The sequence below is a fragment of the Meriones unguiculatus genome, chromosome 14 (assembly GCF_030254825.1).
Source record: "Meriones unguiculatus strain TT.TT164.6M chromosome 14, Bangor_MerUng_6.1, whole genome shotgun sequence".
Classification (NCBI taxonomy): domain Eukaryota; kingdom Metazoa; phylum Chordata; class Mammalia; order Rodentia; family Muridae; genus Meriones; species Meriones unguiculatus.
The window spans coordinates 660,972-671,831 of NC_083361.1; the positions used below are offsets into that span (position 1 = coordinate 660,972).

General features: G+C 48.1%; 1 protein-coding gene across 4 annotated transcripts; it reads right to left on the minus strand.

Annotated features, from left to right (window-relative positions):
* Positions 1-864: 864 nt before the first annotated feature.
* Znf235 (zinc finger protein 235) lies at positions 865-10,860 on the minus strand. Of its 4 annotated transcripts, none has more exons than XM_060366341.1 (4): positions 10,472-10,860; positions 9,375-9,435; positions 6,879-7,005; positions 865-3,735 (listed from the first exon to the last, which is right to left on the minus strand). In XM_060366341.1, the coding sequence occupies exons 2-4, from the start codon at positions 9,387-9,389 to the stop codon at positions 1,763-1,765; spliced, it is 2,115 nt and encodes a 704-aa protein (XP_060222324.1). In that variant the 5' UTR covers positions 9,390-9,435; positions 10,472-10,860; the 3' UTR covers positions 865-1,762. The 4 variants fall into 4 exon arrangements, with proteins under 4 accessions (XP_060222324.1, XP_060222325.1, XP_060222322.1 ...); XM_060366342.1 differs by having other exon boundaries at positions 10,467-10,860; XM_060366339.1 differs by lacking the exon at positions 10,472-10,860 and adding an exon at positions 10,209-10,460.

The following is a 10,860-nucleotide window of genomic DNA, read 5'->3' on the forward strand; positions in this document are numbered from 1 at the left end:
CTTAGTCAACAGAAACTACAGTCGTGTGGGAACAGGAAACCTTAACAGAGAATGCCTCCCTCAGATTAACCTGAAGACAAGTCTGTGGCACATTTTCTTGATAAAAGATTGTTGTGTGAAAGCCCAGCTCACTGTGGTTGATGCCAGCCTTGGGCAATGGTCCTGGGCACTATCAGAGAGAAAGCTAAGCAAGACATGGGGAGCAGGCCAGTAAGTACCACTTGTCCATGGCTTCCACTCGAGTCCCTGCCTCCAGGTTCCTAACCTGACTTCCCTCAGGGATGGACTGTGACACAGAAAAGCCAAGGTGCTGTGTGGAGACTGTTTGTCCCTGCACTAGGAAGCAATTAGGTCAGCACTGAGATATGAGGCAGGACTTGGAGCAGAGATAGCTAGGAGGGCAGCACCTCACAAGGGAGCACAGGCTGTTAGCATGGGAGGTCCTGCATTCTCCCTGTATCTGTAAGGTTTTAGATTTACTTATGTGAATGATATGTTTGTGTGTGTATGCACCGTTTGTGTGAGTGTTGCCCTGAGGTCAGAAGAGGGCATCAGATCCTCTGGAACTGTTGTTACAGAAGTTGTGAGCCACCATGTAGATGCCAGAATCTCTAGCCCTCCCTGCATCATTGTGCCCACCCTGCTTTCAGAAGACACAGTAAGACCATGCTTGACCCCTGACCTTCAGTGTCCTGGAGCTGTAAGAAATAACTCTGTTCTTGATCTGAGATACAGCCCTGGAGAATCTGCGAGAGCAGCACAAACCAGTCTACAATCCAGGGCAGAAACTCAGAGACACTCCTGGGTCAGGAAGGACAATCTGACCTAAGACTAGAGGGAAAGGAGGAGCAACAAGTTAACAACTCAAGTTTACTAGGAGCCTTTTTGCCACCAGGAAATACTTTGTAAAAACATTTGTAGTATTGGTTACAAAAAAAAAATCTGTCCCCAATGACATCAGGGTCCAGAATTCCAATCCCATATGTTCCAGTTCACCATACTAGGCTGATAAACACAGGATTAGTCTATCAAGCACAAATACTAAAAATTATTCAGTACAGAGTTACTACGCTATGCAAAGTTCCAGGCTAGTTGGGCAGAAGCCTTGTGCCTCAAGGAAGTGAGGAATGAAGGCCTTTGCAGGATTACGGAGGAAGACGAATCAATATGAATGCAGGTTTGGGGACTGTTAAGCGTTTTCAAATATGAATCTTACTTATAGGACCCTTATGCACTTGGTCCAGGAATGGCTGGGCCCTGAGCCACAAGCAGCTCTGCACAGCAGATACAGAGGGTTGCTTCCTATGAGGAAGTGACACTTCAGTCAACACCAGTTCTGCCAATCACCTACTTTGGTTAAAGCCCTTCCCATGGCCTCTCTACATAGACCTGGATGGATGCTGAGATCTCCCTGCCATGTCATATCCCCAAAATGGCAGCCTTGCATCTCTTGTACATGGTGACCATGTATTTATAGAACAATTTTCCTCTCATTTTTTATTTCTGGCATTTGTAAAGAATTGATCTCTGAGCCAGGCTGTGGTGGTGCACATCATTAATCCCAGCATTTTGGGAGGCAGAGGCAGTTGTATCTCTGTGAGTTTGAGGCCAGCCTTGCCCACACAGAGAAACTCTGTCTTGAAAAATCAAAAAGATCTTCCCAACAGAAGCACATCTCCCCAGGAAGTCTCCCAAATCCTCTGGGCTTTGGGGGAACTTTTAACAATGAGAAGGATAAAGCCCACTTGATGGCAGAATGAACTTAGAGATTCCCTGCAGTGTGGACCCTCTGGTGGTAGACAAGATGTGATCTCTGACTAAAGCCCTTAGAGCAGATGCTGCAGATGTAGGGTCTCTCCCCAGTGTGGACCCTCTGGTGCGTGTGGAAGTGTGAGGCCTGACTAAAGCCTTTCCCACACTGCTGACATGTGTAGGGTTTCTCTCCTGTGTGGACCCTCTGGTGAGCACTAAGCCCCGCACTCCAGCTGAATTCCTTCCCACACTCCTCACACTTGAAGGGCTTCTCCCCAGTGTGAATTATCTGATGGACTTGGAGATTGGACCTCTGGCTGAAGGCTTTCCCACATGTGTCACATTTGAAGGGCTTCTCCCCCGTGTGTACCCTCTGGTGGGCCTGGAGGTGCGAGGCCTGACTGAACCGTTTCTGGCACACATTGCACTTGAATGGCTTCTCGCCGGTGTGGATGCTCTGATGGGCCTGAAGATTTGAGGCTTGACTGAAACTTTTCCCACACACCTCACACTTATAGGGTTTCTCTCCTGTGTGGACTCTCTGATGGTTGTGAAGGTTCAAGCTCCAGTTAAAGCGCTTCCCACACATATTACATCTGTAGGGTTTTTCCCCAGTGTGAACTCTCTGGTGAGCTTGAAAATATGAGCTCTGACTGAAGCCCTTTCCACATACATTGCAGCAAAATGGCTTCTCTCCTGTATGGACCCGCTGGTGACTTTGGAAGCTTGAGGCTGAACTGAAGCCCTTCCCACACTCTTCACATTTATATGGCTTCTCTCCTGTGTGGACACGCTGATGGCTTTGAAGATTGAAGCTCAAGCTAAAGCGCTTTCCACACTCATCACACCTGTAAGGTTTCTCCTCAGTGTGGACTCTCTGGTGGGTGTGAAGGTTCGAGCTACAGCTGAAACGTTTGCCACAGTCTCCACACATATATGGCTTCTCTCCTGTGTGGATTCTCTCATGGGCCTGGAGATGTGACCGCTGTGTGAAGCCCTTCCCACACACCTCACACTTGTAAGGTTTTTCTCCAGTGTGAACTCGGCAGTGAATGTTGAGATCTGTGCTGCGGCTGAAGCCTTTCCCACAGCTGTCACAACGGTAGGGTTTCTCTCCTGTGTGGATGGGCAGGTGAGCATACAGGTGTGAGCTCTGATTAAAGCTTTTCCCGCACTGTGGGCAGGTATAGGGCTTCTCTCCTGTGTGTACTCTCTGGTGAGTCTGAAGATTTGAGCTCTGACTGAAACCCTTGCCACACTCGTGACACCAGTAGCGCTTTTTTCCTGGATGAGCACTTTGTTGAATGGGGACACTGGAGCTATGCCTGGTGTCCTCCTGTGTCCTAGGTTCAGGGGACTCCTTGCCTAAGGGGACCTGCTGATGGAGTTCCAGCCTGGAGCTGTCAGTGACGGCTTCCTGGCCCTTGCTGCCCTGGTTGCTCCTGCATTCTGTGTAACTACAATGCTGTATGACAGGTGACATGGTAAAAATGACTTTACCACAGTCACCACTGCTGTGGACTCTGTTTCTTTTATGCAATATAATGTTATCATGTTGGGAAATGCAACTCAGAATGTCAACACCTGAATCCAACAGCCATGGCTTTTTATTCACCAGAGTCTGTGGACAGTGTTTCTGATGGTTCTGTCTCTGGATGAGATGTGTTTTATTCCAAAAACTCTGAGCTCTCCAGAACAGAAATTCATGGTTTTCAATATTGCTGGAAAGGTCTCTTATGAGAATCTCGAAACAACCTTTGTCCTCAGAGGTCCTGAGAGGCTCTTCTGCTCCCCCATGGCAGGAGGAGTGGCATTGTTCCAGGAAGTGAGAACCCTTTCCTTGAGTGTTTATCATAGTTTCTGGAGTTCTGGCAAGTTTTCTGAAATCATGGCTTGTCATTTGCAGGTATGGAGGCTGCTCCACTGAAAGGCAACTTAATTCTGTTGCATGAAGAGTCTCCGCCTTGTTTGGAGTCTGCCCTCCTGAAAGAATAGAGAATAGATGGTGATGTCAGCAAGGATGTGGACATCGAACGAAGGTCCAAGTCTTCATTTCTCTCTGGAAATATTAACGAGAGATCAATGTCAAAGATGAATGTCCAAGAGCTCTGAGAAACAAAGATCTACCTTAAAGAGGGTGTGCACTCAACAGAAAGCCACATTTTATTTGCTAAGAAATCTGGGTGCCCAGGAGAAGCTCAAGGTCACCTTCAGCCTCTGCTGAGTACCTGTCTTGCTGCACCAGTGTGTAGCTGTGCAGTCAGATAATGGGAAGGATAAACTTTTCAGCATCTGGGCATTTTTACTTGAGGGATGGTGTGGGTTGAAGTACACATGGATCCAACTCCTCCCTGAAACTGGAGAGAACAGAGAAAACCAGACCTACCCTGTCCTAACCTGTAGGTGACATGAAGACCCATCTGGTTCACCTGACCCAAAGCCAAGGTGAGAGTGTAACAGGAAGGCACAGGGAGCTTTGGAGCCTGAGGAAAAAGAGAGGAGGTGTACAGGGATTGCAGGGAATAGCAAAGGCCCAGAAGCCAACGTCCAGCTCAAGGAAGTTATTGTTTTGGAGAGCACACTCACGTAGGAGGAGATTGGAATGACTTCAGCCCACAGCTCACTAGGAAACTTCAAGAAGAGATAGCAATTCTCAAAACACAACTGCTGAATAGGGAAGGGCTTCTCGAGGGAAATGGTAGAATGCAAGGAGTGAGTGGGTATTCCTCAAACACTTGTTCTCCAACCTTGGGCTCACAAAGGAGCAGGAGGAAGAGGCTCAAAAACAAGGTAGATCTCAGCTGCCAACCTAAAGTAGCAGTCTCCACAGGGAATAACAAAGATTACAATACTATTAGGCAGGTTCCGCAAGGACACCAGAAAATGACACGGGAACAAACTATAAGGAGAGGAAACAAAGAAGGTAAACTGAACAACTTCTGAACCTGAAAATAGAAACAAGTGAAGTGGAGGATCCAGTGATCCTGGGACACAGCTTGGTGGCTTGGATGACACACTGGGGAAGGCTAATGTCAGTAGGAGAAAGAGGTAGAGGAACAGGATTCTAGGAAGGAGAGGGATGCCCTTGTAAGGAACATGGAAGGCTTTCTAGGGATGGATGTCACTGCTTCATGGAGTGACATGGAGGGCCACAGCTTCATGGAGCCATTGCTCACAGTGTGCAAACACTGGGGATTTGTGTGTATGTTACCACAGGTAAAACTAAATCCATGGTAACAAGTCTTGAGGTGCTCAGAAACCAGCTGAGCAAAGTGCAGAATGTAAAGCTGAGGCTCAAAGCAGGGCCTGTGAGCAGTCCTGAGCAGATGAATGCAGAGAGAGACACACAGAAACAGAGACACAGATGGAGTGAGAGAAAGATCTCTGTCTGTCTGTCTCTCTCTGAGAGAGAGAGAAAGAGAGAGAGAGAGAGAGAGAGAGAAAGCATGGCAGTCCACCAAGGAAGAACATTCTGGCCAGAGAGAAGTGACAACAGCTGAGACAAAAAGACAGAGGTAGGAAAAAAAAAGATAACGACAGAGCTGAAGTGTGAGGTCCTAGGAAGATGGGATACATGTGAGGCATAGTGGACCAACACTGTCACCCTAGGGCTTGGGAAGCTGAGGCTGGAGGATCACAAATTTCTGGGCAAGCCTGGGTTACAAAGCAAGACCTTGCCACAGAATAAAAAAACTGAAAACAAATTTATTTTACTGAGTGAAATAGGAGGCCAAATGTTTGAGGTAGGGAGCCACACAATAGGAATCTAAGGTTGTGGGGGAAGGAAGCACCCCACACAAGAGTGGAAGCAGTGTTGGGACATCTGGTGGCTGCATGTACCTGTCTAGTCAAGGACACAAGAGGCTGTGGAAACTCCTCACAGCTAAAGGAAAGCCACTGAGGCCAGGCTGTGGCAGTGGTGTCCCTGCATGGAGGACCAGAGAGGCCATTGTGTGAAGCTGTGGAAGTTGGGAGACCTCAAGAGGTTAGAGATGCCATAGGCATGGGACACCTGGCCAGAAAAGCTGCTAATAGAGTGGAACCCGCCCAGGAGAAAAAAGTGTGTTACAGCCCACTAAGCTGAAAGGAAGTGAGATCTGAAGAGCGCTTTGAGATGCAGAGTTTGGAGTTTGCACTCCTGATTTTGGTTCAGTATTTCCTCACTGTGCTCCTTTCCTCCCTTTTAGAATCATAGTCTGGACCACTGTATGCTAAATTATGTGATCTGTTTTTTGATTTTGATTTTACAGGGGGTTACAGTTAAGAGATTGTGTGAATCTAAGATGAGGCTTTGAGCTTTGGACTTTTAAACAGGGTTGACATTGTGATAGACTGTGAGGACTTTTGTGGTTGACTGAATGCATGTTGCATTCTGATCTGGCTACAAGCCTGTGGAGCCCAGGGAGTGGAATGTGGTGGTTTGGATGAGAGTGGGCCCCTTAGGTTCATGTGTTTGAATGCTTGATCCACAAGGAGTAGTAAGGCTTGACAGGGATCAGGAAGTGAGGCCCCATTGAAGGAGATACATAAATGGGGGTAGGCTTTGCAGTTTCAAATAGTCAAGTGAAACCCAGTGTTGCTCTCTTCTTGCTGTCTGCAGATCCAGACATAGAACTCTCTGCTACCATGTCTGCCAGAATGCTGCTATGCTCCCCACCATGAGGACAATGGACTAAACAGAAATAGTAAACAGGCCTCAATTAAATGTTTTCCTTTGTAGTTGTTTCCATGGTCATGGCGTTGACTAAGACATAGACACACACACACATACTCATACTCAAAAAGAAATGTTTAAACATTTAACTGTAAAATACATTAAAAAAATAAAATAGAGGCTGGAGAAATGGCTCAGTTATTCAGAGCAGTGGCTGCTCTTCCTGAGAACCCAGGTTAAGTTTGTTCTACCTGCACAGTGGCTCACAACCATCTGTTACCTTAGTCTATGGGATCTGATGTCCTCTTCTTCCCTCTGTAAGCACCACTAATGAATGTGGTACACAGACAAATATGCAGCTAAAACACTCAATATACATATAATACAAACTAAATTAATCTAAAAGGAGTGTAACTAAGACACCCAATGTGAGCTTCTGATACTGCCAAGGAAAACAGGGTGCCATCCTCACCCACTGACAGAAGGTTCCTGAAGTTCTCCAGCATCACGTCATGGTACAGCTTCCTCTGGGCAGCATCCAGCAGCTCCAGCTCCTCCTCACTGAAGAACACGGCCACGTCCCTGAACGTCACTGTCTCCTGTGACAGCAAACACAGGCCACCTCAGTTTCTTACCTAATGCCAGGAGGACCTGAGCAACTGTTTACAGAGTGCCCATTGTCTTAGGGTTTCTATTGCTGGGATGAAATAACATGACCAAAAGGCAAGTTTGGGAGGAAAGGGTTTATCTGGCTTACACTTCCATAGTCTAGTTCATGAGGGAAGGAAGTCAGGGCAGGACCTCAAGCAGGGCTGGAGCCTGGAGGCAGGAGCTAATGCAGAGGCCATGGAGGAACTAAGCTCACTGGCTTGCTTAGCCTTTCTTATAGAACCCAGGACCAGCAGCCCAAGGATGGTGTCATCCACAATGGGCTGGGCCCTCCCCCATTGATCATTAATTAGGAAAATGCCTTACAGCCAGATCTTATGGAGGCATTTTCTCAACTAAGGTTCTGTCCTCTTTGATGATGACTCTAGCTTGTGTCAAGTTGACAGCCAGCCATTACACCTATTCACCCTTTCCATGCCTACACAGAGGACAGGGAGGAAAAAAAGAAAACACAGGTACAAGGAACTTGGTGTATTTTCCATAGCTGTGTCACTAGGTTCATTGCTGTCAATTGGGAAGTCAAAGAGTTAGAGAGGGCCAACCCACATCAGGAGTATTAGCATACAGGTGATTCTGCTGGAAGGCAGGACCTAGCAAAGTCTTATGTCATCACCTGCTACCATCACTCGGTACTCCATGTTTATGTGGACAAAAGGATCATCCTCCATCCCCAGCTTTGTGTGTTCCAGCTTCTCTCTCCCTATTCTATCCCCCTCCTCTGTTCCCACCCCTCCAGCTCACTCACTGTCCCTACCCCTTCCCCAGGCCCTCACTCCTCCCTTCCCACAATAAACCTCTTATACCAGATCTGTTGTGTGGCTTAATTTCTGAGGGAGGTACACCTTATCATGGGCCCATCATGGTGCCACCCCCCCCACCACATCATCTTTAGAGATTATAACAGGGAGTAATGTGCTGACTTTGTACAGAAACAGATGGCAATGCCTGGCTCCTCCTGGGCAGTACAGCTTGGGTGTAACTTCATCCCCAAATCTTGAAGGCTCTGAAACCCATTTCACAAATGATGACATCAGTTAAAATGTTTTCTGTTGTGAAATATTATGGGTTTCAGATTCAGAATACTTTATTAGTAAGTGTATGCAAATATTCCCAAATCCAAAAATTCTCCCATTTGTGAAACGCTTGTGTGTCCGGAATTATCTAGTGGATGATAGTCAAGTCTGAATCAGTAACTCTGTCCTTAGCCTAACAGGCTGTACTGGCTGGTTTTGTGCCAACCTGACACAAGCTAGAGCTATGTAAAAGGAGGGAACATCAATTAAGAAAATGCCTTCTAGCTAGGCAGTAGTAGCAGCATGCTTTTAATCCCAGCCCTCAGGAGGCTGAGGCAGGAGGAACTCTTGAGTTTAAGGCCAAGTAAGTTCCAGCACTTCTATAGCTACCCAGAGAAACTCTGGGGGGTGGGGGTGGGGGGGGGAGAAACAGTAGCAAAAATACAGGCCTTCGGCAACCTTCTGGAACAAACATGCAACTCTCTGTGTTCTAAAGAGCACACCTTGGCCAACAGCAGTGGTGTTCAAGGTCATGGGTGTGAGCACAGGCTCTGGAAACCTTAAGGACCTTGGTTCACACTTCAAGGCTCTGCCTAATGAGCTTGGACAACACACTGTCTCAGCTTCCTCATCTGTGCAAGAGTACCTATATCACAATGTCCCTGACAGGATTAAATGAGAACACAGAAAGGACATGCATGATCACAACCAACCATCTCACATAATAACACAAAATTTTAAGATGGAAAAATTTCATAAACCAGACAATGGAGAAGTCATCCTTACTTGCAAAATAAAATTAAGCAAACTGTGGAAAATGGCACTTTTAAAATGTAAATGAACTTAAAAGGTTTTTTTTAATGTGTATGCCATGTGTTTGCGTGTGTGTGTGTGTGTGTGTGTGTGTGTGTGTGTGTGTGTTTGTGTGTGTGTGTGTGTAGGTTCCCTGGGAGGCCAGAAAAGGGTACTGGATCCCCTGGAGTTGGAATTTTAGGCAATTTTAAGCTATCATGTGTGAGTGCTGGGAACCAAACTTTCTCTCTAGCTCACTTTCTCTATTTCAAAATAAATTCACACGTTTACATGTTCACATGTGCAATGTCCTCTGAGCACATGTCCCCCACTATCCTCTTTTCCCTCCTCCAACCAAACCTTTCTTCTCAGTCACATCCCCTCATGCTTTCATGCAGTTCAATTTGGCTGCGCTGCACAGTGCTTGTCCAGCACGCAGGGGTCCTGTTTTCATTCCCTGGCACTGAGGGGAGAGGAGAAGCAAGGTTACTTACCTGTAACTTCGTCATGGTTCTCTTCTTCTCTTTGAGACAAGGCAGGGCTCTGGCAAGCAAGCTGGGGGAGGAAAGGCTTTCATGAGAGCTATGCTGGGACAGTCAACCACATGGCTTCCACAGCTTTCCCATCAGCCCCAAGTGCTGGCATTCCAAGTCTGTGCACACAGACCTGGATTTTCTACCTACTTCCTATTAACTGGCAGAGTAAGCATCCAGGTTACCAAGTCATCCATGCCTCAGCTCACTCATGGCAGATGGTTAGGAAAGCCCGTATTCTCTATTTCCAGCAACTTCCGGGTTGTGGGGCGCTCTGCCCTTCACAAAGCTGCCTGTGGTGATGGGCTTCCCAGGAAAACAAATTTTAAGGAACTCTGAACTCGCTGATGAACGCTGTCATGACTGACCACCACCCTCAGAAAGGTCTGGTAACTTTGACGGATATCTTCTATATAAATGTTTCCGTACAGAGGAGTGAACCCCCCAGCTCTCACTCTAAAAGGTTTAAATACTAGTCAACGTTGCTCATGTGCAAGAGCCTCCACAAAGTCTCTTTTCCCGCGTGCATGAAGATAGTGACCAATAAACCCTAAACCCTCTGTAAGGAAAGGGGAGTCTGGCCCTGCTGGAAGGCTCAGCGGGCAAAGGTGACTGCGCCCAGCCCGACCGCCTGAGTTCCAGTCTCTGCACAGCACATGGTGGAAGGAGAGACCCGAAGCCCACAGGTTGTCTTCTGGCCTCCTCCACGCACAAGCTGTGGCACGCTCCCTCTCTAAGGAAGGAAGTAAATACACAGACACATGGAAAATCATATTTAAAATCGCAGTTGCACACCACTGGGGGCTTCGGCGCACCGGCCCGCGGTCCTCACAGCTCCTCCGCCGGGCTCCGTGGGAAGCTGGACTCTCCCGGGGGCTCCGGCAGCAGCTGAGAGGGTCCAGGGCACCCGGGCAGCGCCGCCCCAGGCAGAGCCCAGCGACAGACGACCCGGCCCCCGCCGCCCGCTCCTCCCCGGGCCGCAGCCTCGGTCCCCGAGGGGAGACAGCGGGCGCGCGAACGCTCACGAAGGGCCCGGGACGCCCCGGATCTCACCTCACCTTTTGCTCAGCTGGGAGCCTCGCCTCCCGGGAGCGGAAGCGACCTCGGCCGCCGGTGGCACCAGAACTACAACTCCCAGAATGCCTCAGCGGATGCACCTGGCTCAGTTGCGTTTCCGGTACTACTACGCTGAAGAGGTTTATACATTCCAACTGTTTTAACTATAGAGTGAGGTTAGTGGACGTCGCTGTTGGGGAGCTCGCTCTCCTGGGTTGCTTTTCGGTTTATTCATTTCTGAATGCCATGAAAGACAGCTATGGATACTTCGTTCTTGGTTTTGATTTGGATTTTCCGGAGAGTTTCTCTCTGTAGCTCTGGCGGTGGGGAACTCGCCCTGTAGACCTGGCTGGCTTCGAACTCCAGTCCTCCTTTCTCTCCCTCCCGAGCG